The sequence below is a fragment of the Canis aureus genome, chromosome 13 (genome assembly GCF_053574225.1).
Source record: "Canis aureus isolate CA01 chromosome 13, VMU_Caureus_v.1.0, whole genome shotgun sequence".
NCBI classification, from domain to species: domain Eukaryota; kingdom Metazoa; phylum Chordata; class Mammalia; order Carnivora; family Canidae; genus Canis; species Canis aureus.
In genome coordinates, this window is record NC_135623.1 from 49,015,820 (window position 1) to 49,040,761 (window position 24,942).

Sequence of the window (24,942 nt, forward strand, 5' to 3'; positions counted from 1 at the left end):
CACTGCGGTGCCCAAGTCCTCCGAAGGACCCAGAACGGTCTTGTAGTAAAAAATAATAATCATCCAGCCTTACAGCAAGAGGCACAGGAATAAGCCCCATAAACCCAAGTAATAAGGAGCTTTCTTAGAGACACACCACCTTCCACAAGGCCCCCGTTTGGTTCCTTTATTGAGTATTGTATATTCTGACTCCTAGAATGCTGGAAAGTGCTCTCTGAGCCACACTCCATTAGGAAGAGAAGAAGTCGTTCACGATGTTCCCGGAAGGTGTTAGAACTGCCTTGGTAGCAGCAAAAAGAAGCAGATCGAGATTTCAGTTGTAATGACAGAGGCGTACCATCTCCCGGTCAGGCTGGGCCTTCCCACCGTCAACACTACCTCACTCACTGCCCCAAGCCCACTGCTCTCCACCCCCAGCCCCAGCCAGGGCCTCACACCTGACACGTGGGCATCAGGATGGACAGCCGTGTACCCCATCTCCCGCGTCCCTTCTCAGTCCCCATGGGGCCCATTCTCTGCAAAGCAACAGAAGTAATCCCAAAACAGAGATCAAGTGATATCATACCCACCCTGTAAGGCTTCCTCTCACAGAGGACAAAATCCAAATGCTGGCCCGAGGCCCAAGGCCAAATGTCCTACACAATCTGGGCCCAGGGACCTCCTGCCATTTGCTCAGGAAGGCTCTTTCCACAGCTACCACAGGCACTGCCCCTCCCACCTCAGGGCCCTGCATGCGCTGTTCCCCCTCCAGGACCATACAGCTCAGCCAGAGAAGCCTTCAAACCTTTCAGAAGCAGACTCTCCCCCTGCATATGCTCTACCTGCATCTCCTTTGTGTCTTTCATTGCATTTACTCCAACCTGCAATGATTGTGTGTCATGTGTTGCCTCCCTTAGAGGACAGAGCCGATGACTGTCCAGGACGGCACCTGGTATGCAGCGGCTCAATGAACAGTTCTCAAGTGTGTGAGCTCTGGCATCTGGGAGCCCTCACCCCTCCTCCTTCACCTGCTTACTGGGTCCTGAATCCTGGCCTGACCCTTGTCGAAGACTGAAACTACAGGGGTTTCCCACCAAGGTTGCTACTAAAGACGCTGGTCTACTCCCAAGCACCCCTTTCCAGCAGGGGTCCACCACTTCCACTGATTGGACTTCCGTAGAGGGTCACATGTGTCTGTACCAGGCAAAGGGCTGCCCAGCTCCTTGGAGCTCTGCCCTTTAGAGGGTCCTGCTGGCTTTGGAAGGCCAGTCCCCAAACCCTTCTGAAGGCCTCCTGGTTCCCACCCTGGGTTCCTCAGCTCACAGATGCCCCAGAATGCCCATGACAGCTGTGCTTCAGAAGCTACACTGTAGGGGCACCTTGGGGCTCAGTGGGTGAGTATCTGCCTTCAGCTCAGGGCATGACCCTGGTGTCCCGGGATCGAGTCCCGCATTGGGCTCTCTGCAGGGAGCTTGCCTCTCCCTCTGCCTGTGTCTCTGCCTCTTTCTCTGTGTCTCTCGAATAAATAGATAAAATCTTTAAAAAGAAGAATCAGGGATCCCTGGGTGGCTCAGTGGTTTAGCACCTGCCTTTGGCCCAGGGCATGATCCTGGAGTCCCGGGATCGAGTCCCACATCAGACTCCCTGTGTGGAGCCTGCTTCTCCCTCTGCCTGTGTCTCTGCTTCTCTCTCTCTGTGTGTGTCTCTCATGAATAAATAAATAAAATCTTTAAAAAAAATAAAATAAAATAAAATAAAAATAAAAAAATAAAAAGAAGAATCAGCAGCAGCTACACAGGAGCTGCCCCGAGGACCACAGCTCCAGGAATGTCAACCACCAGGGCTTCTGTGCACTGAGGAGCTGTTACACACAGGCTGCTGGGGTCCCAAGCAGCCCAGCTGGACTCTCAGCTATAAAGTGGAGATGGCCGCCCACACTTTGTGAGGTGAGTCTGAGAGTGGAAGCTCCTGAGTACAAAGCACCTTACACATAACATGCATCCAGCAATGACAACTGCTACTATCCAAATGGGTTTACAGATAAGATCTAGGGAGGGTGGGGAGCTTGCTGGTGGCCTTGGATCCTGTAGCTGGCAGTAGCAACCCCCCGCTCCCACCAGCCTGCACCTCCTCCACCAAGGGGTGGAGCCCCTTGCTCTGCCCATGGATGAAGCCTGGTGATGCGCTGTGACCACCGACTGAAACACAAGAGGGTTTGTGCCGCTTGTGAGCCTAGGTGAGTGCCCTGTACAGGCTTCTGCTTGCCCTCCTTTGGAATCCATGCCCACCGAGGGAATCAGCCGGGCTGTGAGGTGACAGACGTGTGCCCAGGCACCCCATCACCTTGGCCGGATGACCACCAGACATCTGCGGGAAGCCCCAGAAACCAGGTCATCTCAGACCCATGCCCCATCCAGCCTGACTCTGAGCTCCCCTGGGCCTGGACCCGCCATCTGTGGGCCTGTGAGCAGGGAGCCATTGTCGGGCGGCTGCATTCTGGGTGGTTTGTTCAATGCAACAGCAGCTAATTAACGCAGCCATTTAAATATGGTATCAGTCTCACATCCTTTGCTTTGGTGTGACCGTGAGTCAGTGCTTCAAAAATACCTAATAGCTTCACTCATCAAACACTCTTTGAGTCTGTCTCTGAGCAGCACGGTGGGGCCGGGCACTCCCACAGCCCCTCACCATGGAGGCCTCAGCTGTCCCCTCCTTCTCCCTCCTGTGACATGAAGGACATGACCCAGGAAGCTCAGGAGCGTCTAGAGGACACGCAGTTCGGGGAGGGGAGATCCAGCCCCGGGGCAGGCCTCAGTGGTGGGAAGGCCCCCACCCCTCCCACCCCCCTACCCTGAAACCCCGGCCCCCCACCCCAGCCCCCTTCCCACCATCCTGAGGCCCCTGCCCTGCCCCAGCCTCCCTGCCCCCCAGTCTGCTTCAAGGTCCCCAGAGGCTGGGCTGTCCCAAGGATGCTCACGGGTCACCCCCATGCCCCCTGCAGGACGCAGTGCACGGAGCCCCCATGAGGGCTGCTGGGGACCCACCTAGCCCAGCTCTGACACACACAGGCCCCCGCCCCAACTGCCAACCTTTCTGCCTCACGACGTCTTGATTGTCTTTGATGTCGCCAGGTGAAAACTCCATGAGGTTGGACCAGGCTTTCTGGAAACACTGGAATCCCTCGTGGGTCAGCCCAACCTCAAGGTAGAACTCTCGAGTCTCATTCTGCACAGTGGGAAGCACCTGTGTCAGGGCCTGGCTCTGCAAAGAAAGGATGCCCTCCTGAGGGGACACAGCCCCAGGCTGGCACCGCAGCCCAATGCCCACCAGCAACTTCCTCGCAGAAGCAGCCATGCCTGCACCCCTTCTTCTCTTAGGGAATTTAAATATTTATAAAATGCTGTGAGACGTTTATGGGGAAACAGTGTAAACCAAAAATAAATTGGGGAGAATGTTTTCAGAGGCTATAGTTCATAGTAGTAAACAGTTTTGAAGAACAACACAACATTGTGCACATGTGGAAGTTCCCAGGGGATATACTCTCTAGAGCTCACATGCACACCCAACAATACCATCCATGTGGCCCTTAATCCAAGGGTGACCAGACATCTGTTAGCACAGTACACAACTTGTTTAGGGATCTGCCGCTGCAGCATATTTCGTTCGGTGGCACTTACACTCCGTGACTCCAAATCACTCCTCTCCCAAAACGTTTTCAGCACATGGGAACACATCCGTTGGGTATAATCTTCTAAAAGTCCAGTATAAGACATGAGAGTCAGTGATGAGTTATCTTACTGGTAGCATCTCATGTCAGAAAACGTGATATTGGGGCTCCTGGGAGGCTCAGCCAGTTAGGCATCTGCCTTTGGCTCAGGTGGTCCTAGGATTGAGTCCCAGGTGGGGTTTCATGCTCAGCGGAGTTTGCTCGTCCTGCTGCCTCTGCCCCCTCGTGCTCTCTCTCTCCCTCTCTCTCTCTCTCTCTCATATAAATAAATAAAATCTAAAACTAAAAAGAAAACATGACATCAACAAGAACATCTGTGCATGGGTTTGGCCCTACTCGAATGAGCGATCATCCTCGCTGGCTCCTCCACAGCCTGGTGCCTGCCCAGCAGAGGCCCGACTGCGCCCGGCTCCTGGGTGTGAATTCAGCTCCCCTGCACCTGCTCAAAGTGCTTCCCCCTGCCACACTGACCCCCGCAGCTTGGTGCAGGCACGGCCCAGGAAGGGACTGGGAAAAAGGTCAGCTTGCAGCCCTGAAGGCAACCAGCTGTGCTAGGGGTCCCCGGGCCATAGGCCTCTAGCTCCATCGCGTACCCTTCATATGGACCTATAAAGGTGACCCTTCTCAGCAGCTGGCCCAGGCCTCATCCTTCCCACCCCACTTCAGAGACAGACTCCAGGCTGACTGTATGACAAACCCCTGAAGACTGCCCCCAGATACTGGCCCGCATCATGATTGGCTGCAAGTCACAGAGAACCCAGGTTAATAATGACTTGAGGGGTCCCTGGGTGGCTGGGTCTGTTAAGGGTCAGCCTTCAGTCAGTCATGGTCCTGGGCTCCTGGGATCCAGGCCCACTTCTGGTCCCTGCTCGGTAGGGAACCTGCTTCTCCCTCTGGCCCTCGCCGCCACCCTTGCGGCTTTCTCTTTTCTCTCTCTACTAAATAAACAAAATATTTAAAATAGAACAAAACAAAAACAGTGACTTGATTTCTCTCTTGTGCAGCAGTCAGGAAATGGGTGGCCCAGAGTTGCAGACACACCACAATGTCAGAGACTCAGATTCCTTTTACCTTGTGGCTTGACCTTGCCTGACCTCCATTCCCAAGGATACTTCCTGTTGCAAAATGACTGCTCCATCTCTGGCCATGATATCCACAATCCCACCAGCAGAATGGAGGAAAGAGAAGGGGATCAGACTCTTCGCTTCATGAAAACCCTTTAGAAGCTGTCCACACCATTCCCACTTACTCTGGCCAGCCCACACTTAGGCACGTGCTCATTTCCAGTTCCAAGGAAAGTTGAGAAATGTGGGCTCTTTTTCCAACCATTCACTGAGCTAACCATCCGGGAGAGGGGCACATCACTTACTATGAAAGGGGAGATGGATCCTAGGAGATTACAGTCTGGTATACCTCATTCACACTTTTCTTTTGAATTTCAAGTTCACAGTGTTTTCACCCATTTTCTTTCCTCCTGCGTGTCTCAGGGGAAGGGATGCCCAGCCTCCTTTTCAAGGACCCGTCCCTCCCTAGGCCTTCCGAGTCCTATCCCCCTCACAGAGTCCCCGCTGGCATCTCCAGTCTGCCCATCTTCCCAGCTCCTTTCCTGTTCCACACATACATACGTGTCCTGGATCAAACCTCACCTGAAGCCATACTATCACCAACAAGCTTCTCAGACTAGTCTCAGTACATGCTGTCCTCCCTGTCAGCATCACACAGTCAACTCCAAATGCCCCACAGTTCAGCACCCCCGCATCTACCCCTTCCATGTCTGGGGGTCACCACTGACCCCCACTCAGCAGTCTTTGTGCAGCCCCCTGAGCAGCACATCCTCCTTGGTTCAGGGGGGACCTTCTGTCCCTCACGCATTCACATGCCCCTCCTCCCTGTGTCCCTCCAAGTGTGAACAAGACCCCGTGTCACTCACGGGTGTGCTCCCCATGGGCTTCCAGGCCCCGCAGGTGAGCAATCCTGTCTCTGTCCATACCCCCCAGCAGCTGACGGTGCTGCCTGCACCTCCTTTCCCACCTGCAGACTCAGGACAGGGAACGTTCAGGGTCCCTCCTCTTCCCCTCCGGATTCCCCATACCTGTCAGACTCAGGTGCAGCCGGGCCATATCCCCAGCCAGACCGAGGAGGGCAGAAGCCGGGGGGAGGAAAGCTAGCACCCTAGCCCCGCACCACCCTGCAGCCTGGGTGTCACTGCCCTGGGGCCAGTGACAGGGGTACACAGCCGGACATGCAGGCACGTTGTCAAGCTTCCCCCCAGGGCACAGCTGTCATCCCTGGAATTTTGGACTGTCCCCTGCTGCCTCCGGGCTGTCCCTTGCTGTTCCCTGCTGCAGCAGGACCCCGCACCCAAGTAGAGCTTCGTGGGCTTGGTCAGCAGTGCTCAGGACAGGAAAGGGTCTTCCTTGGTCACCGTCCGCAGTCGCACCAGCTGCCGCGTATGGAGCTGCGTGCTTGCTACACGTGACGTCTTGGGTCTTTACAGACGTGCCACAAAACAAGGGGCCACTGCTCCTCCACTGCAGGTGGGGAAACTAAGGCTCCCCAGGTTCAATCAGTGTCCAAAGCCTGCGTGACTTGCATGGGGGAGGCCGGGGGTGCCCCGCCTCCAGGACTCAGCTCCGGGCCTTGTCCTTCACGAGAAGGTTTCTGACCCATAACCACAGGCCCTTTCGCAAAATCATCTGCCTTCACCACCCGCGTGGCGGGCAGCGACACCCATGCTCCCAACAAGCGCTTGGGCGCAATCAGCTCCCCAGCCTGAGCACCGTGCCACTGGATGGAGAGGGGTCCTCCCCACGCAGGGTGTGCGGCGGTGCCCCTGTCCCCGGGTCGTGAGCACCCGACTGTGTCCCCTGTGGCCACGGCCTCCTGGGGAGCACAACTGCCTCCCTGCAGAAAACTACGGCCTGCAACTCCTGCAACAACCCGAGCTGAATGTGCTGCACATGCCAGACGCGTACATCACGAGTAACCAGGTCAGGAGCCACAGGCACCTGTTTCAGAGAAGCCGTTATCGCCAAAGTAGCTTCAGAAGTGTCTTTGGGAAGTACCTCCAGGGCCCCAGGATACTCCCAGACCAGTCCCCATGGTGGCTAGTCCCGAACCACTGATGCAAAATACTTTGAGAACAGAACCTGAGACTGACGACTCCTAAAGGAGCCTCAGGGACAGAAATTCCCCTCAAGTGTCCAGCTCCGGCGCGCCTCCTGCAAAGCCGTCGAACCTTCCACGACCGCGACCGTGTATGGCACGGGCCACACTCCCTTGCTGCTCTGCGTGTTCTCAGCGGCTTCCGGCCACACAGGGAGCTCCTTTCAGACAGAGAGCATGCCTGCCTCACTCCTGCCAGCATCCCAAATCCTGGCACAGCGCTCGGGCAGGCAAGGCCCTCAGTCAGCGTCCACGGAGTGGGTGAATGAGTGAATGACTACGTGAATTCAGTGACAGTCTCAGAAAATAACTGGTGCTCCCCACGCAGACACTTGTCAGGGATGAACACCTGGACCTCGCAGGAAAAAACCTGGGGGCTCAGGGGAACTTCCAGAATTACAGTAGGATAACAGAGAACCGCTGGACTCCACTCCTGGGAAGATGGAAGAGCTCAGGGTCACTGAAATCAAGCTGCCCTACTGTGAGGAAGCAAGGCCTCAGGTACCTTGCCCCCACAGCCAGCAGTAACAAACAGCCTCCAGGTCTTGCACCTCACTGTGTGCCACACGGGCTGAGAGGTGCTCTATGTCCTTTCTTTCCTGAGCCTGTTAACAACCCCTGGAGCCAGGTCTGGGATCCTCAACACTCAGAGAGGTCAGAACCCTTGGCGAGCTCACACAGCAGCGAGGGCCAAAGCACTTCAAACCTGGCCTGCCAGAAAACATGCAGTGCCCTGCTCACACCTCTGTGCTGCCTTCTAAGGACGCGGAGTAGCTGCAAATTCAAAGTGATCCACCAATTCACTTATTAGGCACCTGTAGGTTGTAATATGCCACGGAGGATATAAACATTGGTGACCAAGCATGATCTCTGCCACAAGGAGACTTGCCATGTTAAGTCTTATTAACCTCTTTAGATAGAATGCTTTCTGGGGCAGAGGCAATGTTTTAGAAAAATTTGAAGGTCTTTGTTTTAAAATAAAAACAGCTTTGTCTCTGGTTAGTTATACTACTCTTGGTCTACACATGCTACTGAAATATGGAAAATTTATAATTTTTTAAAGGCCAGTTAAATGTCCTCGTATGCATAGTTAGTTATGTATTATGAGCAAAATTTTCATTGTATTCAACAAAGGCAAAACAATATTTCAGAAAAAGTCAATCACTATTGAGACAAGATAATCAACTTTCCCCAACATTTTTGTGAAAATTACAACCAATTAAAACCATAACCAAGGCCTTAACCAGTCTTTTGTTAGTTCTTTCAACCCACTGTTCTATTCCTTTTTTTTTTTTTTTTTGGTTTTTGTTTTGTTTTGTTTTGTTTGCTTTATCAACATTCCCTTTTTTTCCCCAAAAAAATTCACCTCTTGGATCCCATCTATCTACTACTTGTCAACACTAATCTACGGTTCAGGGTATGGATTAAAGTCGGCTTCCTCTCTGATTAACATAATTAATTTATCATTTGTTATTTATCATTAACTCCTCTCTTAGTGGATGAGATTATAAAGGAACAAAGGTAAATAATATCTGAAAATATCTAACACAAAAGGAAGGGCATTTGAAGGATTTAAAGTGATTTTCCACTTTACCTGTGCTAGCATGTTCTCGATGTTCAAGAATAGCCCTTCTGCTTCCTTGGTCTTGCCTATAAGCTTCAGAAATTTCCCGATAAAGAACATTAATCGGCATTTGTTAATGGTGGTGACCTCAAAAAGCCTGCATTCCAGCACTAGATAGGAAAGAAAGGTGAAGCATATTTGGGAAGGAATAAAGAACAGCCATCACCTAATCCTGACATAGGACTTATAAAGACATTAGCCACATTTCAGTGTTCCTCAAAGGATTAGCACTTGGCTTTTATTAGTGCCTACATGTATCACCAGGTATTTCACACAATGACATGAAAAATAATGCTTTTAAATAATCTTGACAGGTAAATGTTGAAAACTAGAATGCAAAAGAGTTCTTTCTATAGCACAGCCCATATACTTCAGGAGTTTGTATTGGGGATGATTTTCAGGCAAGAGTAAACAGGCGTTTAAAATTACTTGCACAGTTCTGCCCTCTGTTGTAACTATCTTGAATTACTGGCTTTAACAGAAAGAATAAAATGTTAAAAGAACCGAATAAGGAACACACAGGGTGTGTGTGTGCCTGTGTGTGTGTGTGCGTGTGTGTTATAAAAAATTCTAGAACTTGAAGATTCCATACATGGTACTGCAAAGCCATCACTTTCAGACTTTTTCTTCCCCAATATTCCAGCATCTGACATTTCACTATTGCCTCATCTCAAAGCATTGCATCTAATGTATTTGACACAAGGACATCCCTTGTTCTCCCTCTGCTGTTCTGGACATGGAATACACTCCTGCCTTCTTTCTGCCAGCTTCTTCAGGGATCGCCATTTGTGCACAGAATAAACACTTATTGAGCACTTGCTGCCCGTCAGGCAGCATTGTTGGTTCTCAACACCGAGCACAGTAGATGAGGCTGCAGCCCTCAGCACAGCAGAGAGGCCAGAGGGCTCTGACACATACAGTGCTTGGAGTCCAAAAGCAAAAACTAAGTCAGGGCCAAGGGAGAGAGTGCGCTAAGGGCCAGAGTCCAAGACTCTTGTCCTCAGCGGCCATCCAGGCAAAGGCACCTAAGGTAGGCATGAGAACTGAGGGGTAGAGGGTGTCTGGGGGGCTCAGCCAGTGAAGCACCTGCCTTTGGTGCAGGTCATGATCCTGGGATCCTGATTGAGTCCCACGTGGGGCTCCCTGCAGGGAGTCTGCTTCTTATTCTGCCTGTGTCTCTGCCTCTCTCTCTCTCTTTCTGTGTGTCTCTCATGAATAAATAAATAATTTTTTTTCTAAAATTGCTCTCATTATTTTAAACTCTCATTCTCACATATTTCTTTCTCCAAGAATTTTAAAATCATTTTGAAATGTTTTAATCCCATTGGGATCTCAATTAGAATTGTCTTATGTATATAAGTCAATTGAGGAAGAACTGATAAGCTTTACAACCTTGAGTTGCCCCATCCAAGAATATGGTACATCTCCCTATGTACTAAAATTTTATTTTCTATAATTCTAAAGCTTTTTTAAAAAACAGAGATCCTACACATTTCTTGTTACACCTATTCTTAGATACTTCATACTTTCTGTGGCCATTGTAAATTGCATCTTTTGTTCTTTTAATTTTTCTGTAGAGCTATTTTAAAAATTGCTTTTAATAAACCATTTTGTTTCATCTATCTAAAATATTGAGAAGTTTCCATAGGTATCAAGGGCAACGCATCAGATTAGTCATGAAAAGCTGATGTTGTCCTGTTTGCTACAATCTCCAGACAAGATCCTGTACTGCAGTGCATTTACCCTCTGCCTTTTTTTTTTTTAATTTTTATTTATTTATGATAGTCACACAGAGAGAGAGGCAGAGACACAGGCAGAGGGAGAAGCAGGCTCCATGCACCGGGAGCCCGACGTGGGATTCGATCCCGGGTCTCCAGGACCGTGCCCTGGGCCAAAGGCAGGCGCCAAACCACTGCGCCACCCAGGGATCCCTACCCTCTGCCTTTAAAAGAGAAATGATTGTCCGCAACCTGCCACACCTGCCACCTGAAGGGTAGCCCACCATCGGTCAGGATGGGGACATGCAGGTTTTCAGCCTCTTTTGATGTTTGACTTCCTCTAAAAATGCAACTGCAGCCAGAAATGGATTTTCTCCACTTTGATGTGACCCAGGACTCCAGCCAAAAACAAGTTTATCAAGTCCCAGATGATCTATAAAAACTGGCCCGACCATTGAGGTTGCCCAGGCTCAGAGACCTCCTTCACTGGGAGATGTACCCGGCCTGGACGCATCCCGCAAGGGGACAGACCCAGGCGGCAGGTGCGCAGGCAGGCCCGCAAGCAGGCATCTGCAGAAGTGGCATCTTCTCCACCGACCTGAGTTAGGGCTCTGGTTCTCGTCATTGCCACCAGGGGGTGCCAAACCCCAGGCTCTGCGGGGACCTGACCTGGCTCTGAGCTCCCAGCCCTGAGCTGCCACAGCCTCCTGAGCAGGGACAGTCTCACACCTGGGCTTGCACCCCAGCATGAGCTCCATCCAGCAGGGAGCCTACCCACCCTGTCCTCCACAGCACAGTGCAGGCACTCAGGAAGCACGGTCAGAAGGTACCAGGGCAAGCCTGCCTGCCCACACCTGTTTATTAGGAGGGAACAGGGGTGAGCTAGCAATTACCCCTGAGATCGCAGTCGGCAAAACAATTCCTATGAAAGCACGTTCCAGTCTGTGGGCCTTGCCCTGGGGCAGCACCCTAGGAGCACAGCCTGTCTCGGGACAATGACCACACACTTGGCCTAACAGCCAGCCAGGCTACCGGGATGCCTCCCAGGATTGTCACACAGGATTCCTGCCGAAATCAAACCTGTTCCAATGAATCTTCTATTGCTTTGGTGACAAGCAGTCTGTCTTGTGACTTTGTGACTTCTATGTTCAGCAACCCTAAGGCGGGGGGGTGGGCAGTGAACCTACACAGCCCCCAGGAGGACTCCAGGGAGCCCCCACCCCCAGATGGCCATAGGCTGACTCTGCCAGCCAAGGTAGAGATAAGACAACAGGCCACAAGAGCCTGCTGGCTCTGATGGAGATGATGTGCGAGGCTGCATGGAAATAAGATCTGCAGGACGTGCCCATGACTGGACGTGAGGAGTGAGGAGGATGGAAGCTGTCAAACCAGGGCTGGGGGCCAGGACTCCCTGCTGAGGAGCCCCCAGGGCCCAGAGTGGGCAGCGACCAGCCCGCAGACACTCAGACAGCAGCAGCACAGAGGTCTACACATGTCTCCGGCCCATTCAAGGGGCCACATTCTGACTAGGCTCACTTGCAGCCAAAAAACCCTCACACGCTGTGTTGTTAGGTGCTTTCCCCCTACCCACCCCAGCCCCCAGCCCCTTTCATCGCCACAACAACCACGTATGACAAGCAGCACACATCACCAGGAGGGACATTCGCCCCACCCTGGAAGGCTCATCTGTGGTTGGCTTCCCCCTTCCTATGACACATGATGCTTCCCCCAGCACCCCCCGAACCTGCCCAAGCCCCAGTCCCTAAGCACGGACCCCACACCTCCCCCCACCTGCCCACACCCCACATCCCTAAGCGCAGAACCCACGTCCCTAAGCGCAGACCTCATGCCTCCCCCAAACTGCCCACGCCCCACATCCCTAAACACAGACCCCACACCTCCCCCCACCTGCCCATGTCTTGCGTCCCTAAGAACAGACCCCACGCCTCCCCCACCTGCCCACACCCCAATCCCTGGGGGCAGACCCCACGCCTCCCCCACACCTGCCCACACCCCACGTCCCTAAGCGCTGATACAATTAAGGATGCACTGGGTCCTCCTACATTGGTTGATGAGTGGATCAGGGAAACTCCAAAATTATATAATTCATACATGGCAAGAAGGATGCAGGTAAAAGTGGGTGCCTGGGGGGTTCAGTCAGCTAAGTGTCCGACTCCTGATCTTGGCTCGGGAAACTGAGGCCCACATCGGGCTCTGCGCTCCGTGTGGAGTCTGCTGGAGATTCTTTCTCCCTCTCCCTCTGCCCTGCCCTCTTCTCGTGTGTGCACTCCCTTTTTCTCTCTCAAATAAATAAATAAAATCTTTAAAAAACAAACAAACAATACAGGTAAAGGCTACATGGTTAAGGACCAAAAGGGATACAGGACTGACATAGCCCAAATCCGTTCCTAACTATGTGGGAGATCTTGGGCAACTTACTTCACCTTTCCAACACTCAGTTTCCCTCATTTCAACCAAGATATTAGTCATCTTATAGAGATTTTATTAGAATTAAACAAAATACATATAAAGTACTGAAGTTAGAGCCTGGCACATCCCAAATGCTCAGAATCTGTTATTATGATCATTACATGGTAAAACATGAGGGCAGGGATTCATTTTTGAACTGGTTTTGAATTAGTTTGCTTAGTTCACTGGTATGTGGGCAGCACCCAGTGAGTCCATGGGCCCGGGAAGGTGCACAGTTACTATTTGCTGAAAGAATTAATGAATGTTATTACTGCCTAATAAGCCAGGAAATATGGGGAGCAGGATAGACAGCAAGGAGGCCTGCTATGGAGAATTCAGAGGAGAAGTACTGACCAAAGTGCTGTCCAAACCCAAACCAGCAGGCAGATGTGGCAGTTCAGATGGGGGCCACCCCTGACAGTAAGTGCATGTTTCCAGGACTGAGTGAGGGGCCCCAGGGGGGTCTTAGGATAGAGGGAACACAGAAGGAAACTCATTTGGAGGGAATATCTGAAATAATTCAGGTTTTGCATCTATTTCATTTGAAGTGTCAACTGGTCACTCGGGAAAGTCGCTGATGGAGTGACAGTCCTGCTGGTCCTGAGTGCAGAGCACGTGCTCCGATGCTCCAAAAGGAGGTCAAGGCCAGACATACAGATCAAGGAGAATGATGTCGGGAGTGTGGCTAAGGACAGGGCCTCAGGGAACAGATACAGCAGGAGAGAAAGAGGAGCCACCTCAAAACTAACACTTATTCTCCTTTCCTTATCTTCAGAAATTATGGCCCTAAGCTGGGGTACTCAGGGAGGTCTAAGGGAATGACCAGAACCCCGTGGGGAAACAGGAGAACAGTGACTCTTAGCCACAGTACATCCCAGCAAAGTGGACCATCAACACATAGTGATTCACTGTACCTGAGAGCGAACATCTCCTCCTCACCTTATGGCACCTGTCGGCTTTAATCTTAGACACTGTGAACACATAAGCCCCAGCAGCATCATAGCCAACTTCTGATAACATGCTCCAGTAGTGGATGAGGTGCAGCCTTGTCCAGAAGCTTGAGTTTTGGATCTTTGATATGAAGTCTGTGATGCTTGCAATGCAATGTATTAACGTGAGTCATTTCAGTGTTTTGTGCCTTGAAGGAAGCTATTCTTCTATTCACCCCATTCCATCAGCCTATTCAGAAACACCTTAACCACAACATCTTTCTTTGGTAGGTCACCAGGCAAATGTCAGACTGTCACTGTTAAGCCATCAAAGCCATTGCCACTCCTCTGCCAGGAGTCCCCCTCCTCTGGCAGGCTCCCCAAACCTGCCAGGCTTGCCAGCTGCACATCTCTGCTCTGGGGAAGCCCTGACCCCGTGTGCAGCTGTCTATGGCTCCACCTGCACCCCCCGCTAGAGCCAGCTGTACCTCATTCGCTCTTGCACCCCCGGAGCCCACAAGAGCTGGGATTCAGGGTGAGTCGATGACACACATTTGCTGAGCAGGCACAAGAGGACAGGAAGGAAGCAGGGGTAGGTACGGAGAGGAGGAGAAAAAAAGGGAAGGAAGGAAATTGAGAGGGTCTAGCCAGAGAACATGGAGCTGTTCTTTATCCTCCCCAGCTACGAGTCCTCCTGTCTCTGGAATCCTCTTCACTTTGAAAGGAATCCATGCAAAGTCAAGAAGGAAAAGAACACTCTGCAGTCGGAAGGTCAAATGGGACAATACTGAGAAACCATAAGCCACAGGAGTGGAGCCACATAAGGGGCCCCTGCCCACAAACTGGCAGGTGGTGGAAGGAGTAAAGGAACGAATACTCATGGCTTAAGGGGTTCGTGGGTATAAACACAGCGCTCAGGAGGGGAGGAACAAAATTGGCCCCAACTCCACATAAGAAGGACGAGCCTTACCTAGGACTTGAGAGAAGAAAGCTGCACAAGTCCCCCCAGGAGCCGCTCATCTTCATATGCCAGGGCAGTTCCTCGTACACTCTCCAGAAAGTGGTTTGCCGTTGAAAGTATCGGACTAAGATTCGGTGGAAATGTGTTTTCCTGTGGTTTGTTGGATTCTCAAAGATGTATGGACTATTTTCTCTGACAGGAGTGATCACACCTATTGAATAATCAAGGACAGTGGAATGCGTCTGACTTTAGGATGAAAACATGATAGCAGATCATATCTGTGGCCATAATTAGACACAATAAAAAGGCAGCTTGGAAAAGACCCTGGAATATTAAAAGTGTATCTTCTTATAAGTCCTTGGAGTTTACCAAAGAATTTGTTACAGTTACGACCACTGGCCCAGATTTTGAAAAGCTAGGGAGCCCACTCATTTTTCATGCCGTCTCCCCGGCCCCCAAAGAAGTATCTGTAACGTACTTTTTTCTATTTTAAATAAGCCTCGTGGTTACCACTTAAATAAGCATTTTCAAATATTTGAGGGAACACATTTGGGAGAAGTTAGTTTGTACCTGGGTCTCACATAGGCCAAGGGGAAGCTGAGCAGACTAATGACAAATTGAATGCTATGGTCAAGATTACTATGTTTTCACTGCCAGAGAAGTGATTCCAACAGATCATACCACCAGAAATGAGCTTCCTAAAAACAAGGGGGTTTTATTGCATTAAAAGCTTGGAGATACCTGCTCTTGAAAGGTAAAATAGAAGTATTCTTAAATTTCTGCTTGATGCTTTTTCTTGCAAGATGAATGGTACGCTCTGTGGGATGCCCCACCAAGCCCAGCTCGTCACAAGAGCTGTAATAAAATGGGAGCCTGTTGTTCACATAACCATCCTGTATTTCCACTGAAATGCTTTCCAGGCTGTAGAGACTTCGTGCTAGCTGACCTACAATGTGCAGCCTCATGCAGGTGGCAGTGGAGCACTTTGAAAACCCACGGAAGGAGGAGACTCCCCTCTTCCACCGGGTACAGTGAGGGCATTTTTGTAGGCCATAAATAGGGAAGGGGGTTGGGGAATGGGAGAGAAAAGAACTGGAACAAATATTATCCTGCCTCCAAGATTTAGAGTATTAAATACAAAGCTTAAAGTACATAAAAAATTGTCATCGAAAACAGAATTTACCTTTTTACAAAATAACCTCGTGAGATATGAAGATCTGTGATTTTTCCCACATGATTTTACAGGTCAGCTCTACTGGGCTGAGGGATGCCCAGAGAGCTGGTTAGGTAGTATTTCAGGGTGTGTCTGTGAGGGTATCTCTGAAGAGACTAGCATTTGAATGGGTGGACTGAGTAACGATCACCCTCACCGATGCACATGGACATCACCCAATCTGCCCAGGGCCAGAACAGAGAAAAGGCAGAGAAGGTGAATTTTCTCTATGCTGGAGCTGAGTCCCTGACTTCTCAGCACTTCTGAGTCTCAGATCCTCAGACTCATACTAGAACTTGGAGCATCGCGGCACCCCCCCCCCCGCCCCCCCCAGCTCTCAGGCCTTTGGACTTGGACCAGAACTCTACCAATAGTTTTCCTGGGTCTCCAGCTTCTAGAAAGATCCTGGGACTTCCCAATCTTCATAATCATGTAAGCAAAACCCTCATGACCTTTTCCCAGAGATCTTTAGAGAGATATACACACACACACAGATGCACAGAGATATAATCCTGTTGGTCCTGTTGTCTGTAGACCATACTTGATACAATCCCCAAGTGACAAACAAAATGATTTAAAACCAGAGCGACCCAGTGGCTGGCCTCTGGCTAGCATGTGATTGAGAAAACAGGACTCAAACCTTCTGACTCAGTCCCAGTGGTCCTCCAATTGTGAGAACGTGAGGAAGGGCTGGACTGCAGCCTCCTCTGTGCACACAGTTCTTACAGGCAGACTTACTGGCTGACATTCTGCAGTGCTAGTCTCTGTAAGGACAGGACAGATTATGCTGCATGGACAGGTGACCCCAAAGTTTCAGTGGCTTAAAGTAGCAAGGGTTCTGATGCTGTCACAGGTTGGCCGGACCTCCCGGTCCAGGCCACTCACTATGGGACTGACAGGCCGGCCACCATCTTGAACCTGCCAGAGCCACAGACAATGGCTCACAGGGTGCCACCACCAAAGGGACAGCACATGCTTCCCATGGAGCTGGATAGGCTGGAAATTGTGGCACAGGGCTGTCATGGCCACCACAGTGCTTATGAAGCACCCTCCATCAGGCACACTTAGCATTCCTAATACCCTCGAGGTCAGCACTTGTGACCATCGCCAGCTTGCAGGTAAGAAACTTGAGTCTTAGAAAGTTAAGCCCCTTTGACAAGGTCATGCCAGTTCTGTCAGATTCTAAAGTCCTTGCTCTGAATGAGAAACTGTTTATAACAGAAGTCATGGTGATGGCCAGAGGAAAAGGTAGACTCCGTCAAACGGCACACAGGCCTGGGAGTGAGGTAAGGACGGGATGCGGTGAGGTCACTCTCCTACCATGACCTCAGTGTCACCTGTGGGCATCTCAGACCTCCCGCCCTGTGCTGTGCCCTCCAGATCCCGATTCCACTGCAGGCAAACACTAGACTCTGAGATTCATTCGGCATTGGCTCTCAAAACAATGAAGACAGAGGCTTATAGAAATGGCAGGGCCAAAAAACCAACTGCCAGGGGTAGCCATGCGTTTCATTCATGCCCATATGGTAGCAACACACCTGTTGAAACCTCTATTTGTCAGCTTCCTTTGTGTCTAGCTGTGGCCAAATGACAAAGTTATGGGGACATAGTGAAGATGTTGGTGGAAACCTGGGGAAGCTCCTTAAAAGAAAATGCAAACCCTTCTTTTTCTCTTCGTCCTTCCTCTTGCCTGAAATGCAATGGCTGGAGCTCTGGCAGCCATGCTGCTTCCAGCAGTCAGGAACATGAAGTGACCCTGGGCATACAAGCCTTTTGAAACTCTCTGCTAGTGGCTTTGAGAACAAACTTTCCTTCTCAAAAGATGGGCTTTTGAATATCAAAGGATGGACTCCTCACCACCAGTGGAATAAATCTCTTAACCACAAACAACAGACTCAGACAGAGGATGAGCTGAGGAAGAAGGAAGCGAGAGAGGAGGGAAGGACAGGGAGGCGAGAGAGCAACAAAGCTGCTCAGAAGGGTTTCTATGGAGGGGCCGTGCCTGCCCCTGAACCCCGGCTGTGAGTGGGTACAGAGCACCCACCGCACGGATGCATGTGGCATCAAACAGACAGAGGCCTGCACTCTGCTTCCATTGGGAGTCTGGAAGCTAGCAGCTCCGCAGCTCTCCTGAGGCCCCCAGGACCAGGCAGTAGAAGTCGCTGTGGGGAGCCCAAGGGCCAGGATCTCCAAGGGTACAGAGGGCAACCAATGCTGTCTGTCAGGAACACTGTGTGCCCCCCAAGACTGTAGGCTCCAGAGGGTACAAACGTTAGCAGAGGAGAGCCTCCTCACTAGGATGAGGGAAAGTGGCAGCAGGTGGCAGCAGAGACAGAACAACCCAGGACCAGATGGGAACACGGGGGCGTCCTAGTGGATGCCAAAACTGGAGGGAGGCATGTCGGTATTTGTGGACCATCTGGGGCCATAATCACCTCGGCGGAAGACAGCAGGGACAGTGACAACCAAGGACACCCAACATCAAGGCCCTTGGATTTGAGCTCAACCCAGAAGAGACACAAGAAGGACACAAGTCCTCCCTTGCCTGAAAAACACCCTGAGTTGTCTGAAAACAAGCTAAATTGATGGAATAAACCTAGATTAACTGAATTAGCTTCTGCCATCATTTGAACTATAGGCTCAAAAGAATTGAGTTATAGAAATAATAAAAGCAGGGGCGCCTGGGTGGCTCAGCCAGTTAGGCGTCCAACTCTTGGTTCCTGCGCAAGTCATGACCTCAGCCTTGAGATCCAGCCCCGTGTGGGGATCTGGGCCCAGTGCAGAGTCTGCTGGCCCCTCTCCTTCTGTTCCTCCCCCTCTCTCGTTCTCTGTCTTGCTCATAAATAAATAAAATATTTTAAAAAGGGGCACCTGGGGGACTCAATGGTTGAGCGTCCACCTTTGGCTCGGGGCATAATCCTGAGGTCCTGGGATCGAGTCCCACATTGGGCTCCCCACAGGGAGCCTGCTTCTCCTTCCGCCTGTGCCTGTGCCTCTCTCTATCTCTCATGAATAAATAAAATCTTTTTTTTTAATAAAATCTTTTTAAAAAAAAACTTTAAAAAAGAAGAAGTAATGAAGGTCCATCTCTTAGCTCCTGAAAAATGTGCCTCATACTGTTCTCTTTACAGTCAGCACAGAGCTCCCTAAACAGGGTTGTTGGATTTAGCAAATAAAAACACAGAGTATGCAGTTAAATCTGAATTTCAGATAAACAACAAATTAATTTTTGGTATAAGTATAGCCCATGCAAGAATTTGGGATACACCTCTAATAAAATTATTTATCAACTAATTTTTAGTATAAGTATCTCCCATGCAATAACTGAGGCATACTTTCACAAAGATTATTTGTTCTTTATCTGAAATCACAGCTTAGCTGGACATCCTGTATTTTCTCTGATAACCTTACCCTTAAGCCCCCCCCCTCTGGGTGGTCTACCATACATCTTTCTCCCTGTGCACTCCAGCAGGCTGTCAATACTGGCCAAGGCTTACCTTCTCCTGAAGCCGCCATTTCTGAATTGGCCCTTTTTGGCGTAAAAGTCCAGCTATAGTCTTCAATCCAGCGTTTCAGAATCAATTCCCAGAGCTCCTGAATGGAGACCACCTCCAAGTACTCCTTCAGACACTGATACTCATTTCGGTAGATTCTACATTCTCTCAGTTCGTTTGCCAGGACTGTGAGTTTTAAAGGATTCGGGTTTGTTTTCTTCCTCAAAGTGCATTTGCTCTGTCAGAGGGGGTCTTTGTTGGGAACAAAGAGATGCTGTCTAAAGATGTTTAGTTTCACTTCTTCGTCTCCTACACTAAGGAGCTCCACTGTCTTCACATCCAGGCGGGCACACAGTGACTTGTAGGACAGGCTGGAGGAGACGGTGCTCATGATAAATTTGCAATGAGGAGGCAGTGAGCCTGGCAGCCAAGAAAAATTCTGTGCCTGATGGAGAAAGTCAACAACATTTGAAATCATTAAAGACTATTTTTCTGATGGTTTTTAAACTTAGAGCAGCTGGAATATAGGGAGTAAGTAGAGGGTGAGGGCTAGGCTGGGGTTAAGGGTAATAAGCAATACAGTGATAAGAAAATATCACGTACATTCCACGTAACTATATTTGACTGCATCACCCATCTGTTATGAATTTGATAGTACATGTGCAACCTCCAAAAAGAGGTTCTTGTAAGCAAGTAATCAGACAAATCCCAAATACAATCTGATTTGTAATCCAGATAAGAATTTGTCCCAATTCCTAAGAATGATGGGACAAATCCCATCACTTAGGACCTACAGTGATGACCAAAGGAAACCTAAGAGTACAAACTGAACCATTTGGTTGATAAAGAGAATATTGTTTTATGCTGAGGAGTTGCTCTATATAGCAATGCTATCATAAGTTATATGGCTTTATTTGGGAATAAAATAAACACCTAATCAGATCTTTCTACATTCCTTTAACAGCCTTTCCCACCCCTCTTTGATTAATAATATCAACTATTATAATAATCAAAAGAGCAACTATCAAATGCTTACTGCTTATTCTGAGCCAGGCCATGTGTTAGGTATGCCTTCAGGCACTAGCTGTTCTAGTTAGAGATTTCTATTTTGTGTGTCTTCTGATAGTTTGACATCTCTCAGGAGCCTTACAGACCCCGGAGACATTGCTCCTCCTGAGACACGTTAATTCCTGGGGGCGGTGGACAGCTTATTGGAACGTGCTTGTCCCGTGCAGAGCAGCCAATCCAAGGCCACACTCCCACCTGCCCTCCTACCTGACTCTCATCCACTCTGACCCACATCAGGCCAGGGCTGGGTGACCAGACAACCAGGGACAGCCCCTCTACCACTACAGCTGCCAGAATTATACAAACGAGCCAATCCTGAATGGTTTACTCTGCCTTTCCCATGGGAGACCCCCATGAAGGCTTTGGCCTTGGCCTTCTCTTGGCTCTTGTCTCTTGCCTCTTGGCTATCCAATACTTCCCCCTGGGGCCCTGTATGACATGGCATGTCTCATTCTCTTGGGAAATGTAAGTTATAATGTATTCTTTCAATGGTACTGGCTTCTCCATATCATCACTCAGTCCTCTGCACAACCCTCTAGATTCTACATTCTCTACTTCATACATACTCTAGAAAGGCAGAGGAGGGGCTAACCATCATATCTAATCCATTGTGATAGCAAGCAGCGGAGCCTGGATTGACACCAAGGGTCTGGCTCCCCAGGCAGGCTCTGAACCACTGCACTCTACGGGTATAGGTAACAGCCTGGACAGTCCCTCCTCCCCATGCAGTGCTCTGCCTGGAGTCCTTCTTCCAGGGAGCCTCCTCCAAAGTCCAAATCCCTTCATTAGAGGCTCTCACCAAACTACATACTGATCCTTGGTTGCACTTGTCACAGCTGCAATTTTATGCTTATTGTGTAATAGCATCATTAACGCTGCCATCCCCTGCTAGAGTGAAAGCTCTGTTTGCTGGACCATGTATGACTTTGCTTACATGCTTTTCCCATAATGAGTGGTCAATAATTGTTGAATTTATGGTACTTGCTGTGTATTAAGTTAAAAAGCAGGTTATAAACACAATACAGCATGTGACTTACTTACATAAGCATCAATGAGTATATATAGATATCTATAGAAAAAAGGCTAGACTCTAAAATGGTAAACAGTGGTGAGACTATGAGTATACCGAATTTTTTTCCTTCTTCTTTATCATTTTCTTTATGAGAAACATAGATGACTTACATAATTTATAATTACATGTGTTTTTAAGTTTTAGAGGGAATGCTTCACAAAGTAATGACTGATACTAAGTTGTATAGTGATCCAATATAGCCTCAAGCAAGATCAAAGAGCAACTAGTTTGGTAGGTGCAAAATCAGTGTAGATGAGGCAAATCAAAATATACAAAGTAAGAAAATACTAGGGGCTCAATAAATGCTTGAGCAAAGCATAAAATAGGGAGGGAAGCAGAACCAGGCTGGAGTAAAGGCCATAGTGTCTAGAACCAGACTACTCACATCTGAATGTCGAGTCTATCATCATCTTCAGATGTTCTGTAAGTCACCTAACATCTCCACACTCAGCCCCCTCTGTGTAAACAGGGATGATGATCACGGTCTCTCTTTCATAGGGTTCTTCAGAGAATTACATGCATCAATATTCCCCAACTTCCTAGAAGGGCACCTGACCCGCTGTAGGTGTCCCCACAGAAGGATTTGTTCAATAAAACATAGAGCAGTGACTATAAGCCATGCTGGCTATGGCTACAGATATGCATCATAATGGAAAGATGTTACATACATTCTAAATTATGGGGTTTTCTTTTTATAAAACAGCAGTAAAATAGGTATTATTTTAAAAAGAGATTACCTTCTGTCCTGAAATCCCATAAATGCCAATCAGTTCTTCGATTCCATCTAGGACAAGTGTACATGGCTTTAAACTGATGGAAGCAATGAACACTTCCACAAGAAGCGAAAAGACCAAAACATTTGAGTCTTCGTTAAGAATATCAGTTTCAAGCTGAGTACCTAGAGCATAGGAATTTGCTCAGATTAGGCAAAAATGTTTCCATCGTTGCTAGAATATGTTAATGGGATGGGGAGGTGGAAGGGGTTGGGAACAATGAGTGCTATTCACAGCTGTACAGCTGACACATATAGGTATATGTGTGATTAGCAGCCTAAAAATATTCAACCCAAAAGGGATAATGATATTTACCACCAGATGTCTCCTATACATTTTCAGGATTTTATACAGAAAACATTTTGTATGATCCAAAGCATTACTCTCTTTCTCCAAAATGCAAAGATAGATCATGTTACAAAGAGTTGGTTGGGGAGAAAGAGAAGCCAATCTACATGGTCTGTGAAGTTTCAGCAGCTCTGTTACACCAAGTAGCTGTCTCAGGACCACATTTACCACCCTGGGTGGTCCAGCAGTGCACACATGCATCATCTCCCCCCAGGCTCTTCGTTCCTCACCCACATTAAACCTGACATAACCAATACTGAGTTACTCTACTCACAATATCGGACCCAAGACCTTAGATTCTGGAAATTATCAGGGAGAATTAGGTAAAGAGCCAGTAAAGGCTATATATAGGATATAATAAAAGGACCAACTTTCAAACTCCCATTAAGTGACATAGTAGCAGCAACCCAAAATTGTAATCAGCTACCTAATACTCTAAGACTTATTAATTTTAGAGCAAGAGAGAGAGAAAGAGAACATGTGTGCAGGGGGGAGGGGCAGTGAGAGAGAGAGAGAGAGAGAGAGAGAGAGAGAGAATCTTAAGCATGCTCCATGCACAGTGCAGAGCCTGACTCTGGGCTTGATCTCATGACCCTGAGATCACAACCTGAGCAGAAACCAGGAGTCTGACATTCAACAGACTGAGCCACCCTGGTGCCCCTCAACTACCTAATATTCTAAGGACATTTTACTACATACAACCTTGACCTTGCTTTTATTTTTCAAAGGCAATGTTTCCCATAGAAATTTAGGCACATTAGAATCTAGAAAATTGGGATCCCTGGGTGGCGCAGCGGTTTGGCGCCTGCCTTTGGCCCAGGGCGCGATCCTGGAGACCCGGGATCGAATCCCACATCGGGCTCCCAGTGCATGGAGCCTGCTTCTCCTTCTGCCTATGTCTCTGCCTCTGTGTGTGTGTGTGTGTGTGATTATCATAAATTAAAAAATAATAATAAAATAAAATAAAATCCAGACTCTTAAAAAAAAAAAGAATCTAGAAAATCAAGTCATGAAAAGAAGTTTTAATGGATTTAGTCTCTCAGATGCATTTAGATTCCGTTAGAAGCTTTGAGAGTAACTCTGCTTAACAGCTACTTACTGGTTACCTGTTATATACAAGGCTCTGTGCTAGAAGCCAAGAGGAGATAAAATGGTCTATATTATAAAGTGTAGGAATTAAGGAAGTGAAATGGGTTCTACACACAAGTAACCACCTTTGAAGGCAGAATATGAGTCTGAAGGTTACTGGAGTTTGATGCAGAGCCATCACAGTAAAGAAAGGTTCGTGCACGGTAGAGATGAGGGCAAGGGTTACCATGCAGGACAAGGCACAGGTGAAGGTATGGAGGTAGGAAAGTGCATGAACATTCAAAAAACAGGAAGTTGATTAGAGCAGTGAACTCAACAGGGGAGGTCCAGGGTTTCTATACGTCCTACAACACAGGAGGCAATCAATGAAGCTGCATCCTGGGATCTACCAGACTCAAAGGTCTGTCTGACACTCAGGAAGGAGGGAATCTTACTAATTACGTTACCTAGGAACCAACTCCATTTTCATGCAAACACAAAGTAATTTGCACAGATTTAAAACACATTAAATTTCCTAGGAATACAGCTACCATATAAAGTGATGGAAGATTATATGTTGCTTCGTCTGAAATGAGACCAAGATTTGTTCACCACTTCGGGAAATCACAACCCTGGCAGGAATATTGTTCGTGATGCTTGAACCTTGAATATATGCCCACGCCAGTCTGCATGGACAGCTACTGCTTTTGTGGTCATTTTCTGTATAGAGGCAGGCACCTGTCTACTCTTCTGGGGCCTCTACTGGAATTATGTCTGAGCATTTATATATTGAAATACATATTACTTTATAATAAATTACTTTATCTTTCTCTTTTATATTATAGTAGAGGGTAGCACTGGTTTTCTTTTTATTGAGTTATAAATTAGTTTCAGGCATACAACATAATGATTTGATATTTGTACACACTACTAAATGATCACCACTGTAAGTCTAGTTAGCATCCATCACCACACAGATACAGAAACATTTTTTTCGGGGTGCCTGGCTGGCTCAGTCGTAGAGCATGCAACTCTTAATTTCAGGGTTGTGAGTTCAAACCCAATGTTGGGCATGGAGCTTACTTAAAATATTTTTTAAAAGAATCAAGCAATTTTTTTTCTTGTGATAAGAACTCTTAAGATGTACTCTTAGCCACTTGCAAATATGCAATACAGTATTGTTAACTAAGGTCACCATCCTTTACAAGACATCCCCAGGACTTATTTATCATAAAATTTGATATATTGATTTTTAAAGATATTTTTATAATAGCAAACGACCATAAAATCAACGACTTGAAGGTTATATATGAATGTGAGGAATAAAGGAGAAG

General features: G+C 48.4%; 1 protein-coding gene and 1 long non-coding RNA gene across 6 annotated transcripts in view; one reads left to right on the top strand and one right to left on the bottom strand.

Annotated features, from left to right (window-relative positions):
- NT5DC3 (5'-nucleotidase domain containing 3) overlaps nucleotides 1-22,296 on the bottom strand; it is a 94,095-nt gene extending 71,799 nt beyond the window's left edge. Inside the window, exons 1-6 of one of the 5 annotated variants that reach the window (XM_077846127.1) lie at nucleotides 22,157-22,296; nucleotides 19,283-19,724; nucleotides 14,582-14,783; nucleotides 13,597-13,775; nucleotides 8,466-8,605; nucleotides 3,069-3,204 (exon numbers count right to left, since the gene is read on the bottom strand). In XM_077846127.1, coding sequence (XP_077702253.1) covers nucleotides 3,069-3,204; nucleotides 8,466-8,605; nucleotides 13,597-13,775; nucleotides 14,582-14,783; nucleotides 19,283-19,301 — 676 coding nt within the window. In that variant the 5' untranslated portion in view covers nucleotides 19,302-19,724; nucleotides 22,157-22,296. Of the gene's footprint in view, nucleotides 1-3,068; nucleotides 3,241-8,465; nucleotides 8,606-13,596; nucleotides 13,776-14,581; nucleotides 14,784-19,282; nucleotides 19,725-22,156 lie in introns of those variants that run through there. The other 4 variants (XM_077846126.1, XM_077846129.1, XM_077846128.1 and 1 more) reach the window with 4 other exon arrangements.
- LOC144282467 (uncharacterized) lies at nucleotides 1,754-3,443 on the top strand. Its single transcript, XR_013350902.1, has 2 exons — nucleotides 1,754-1,925; nucleotides 3,111-3,443. It is a non-coding gene; the product is annotated as an uncharacterized LOC144282467 (long non-coding RNA).
- Nucleotides 22,297-24,942: the final 2,646 nt, after the last annotated feature.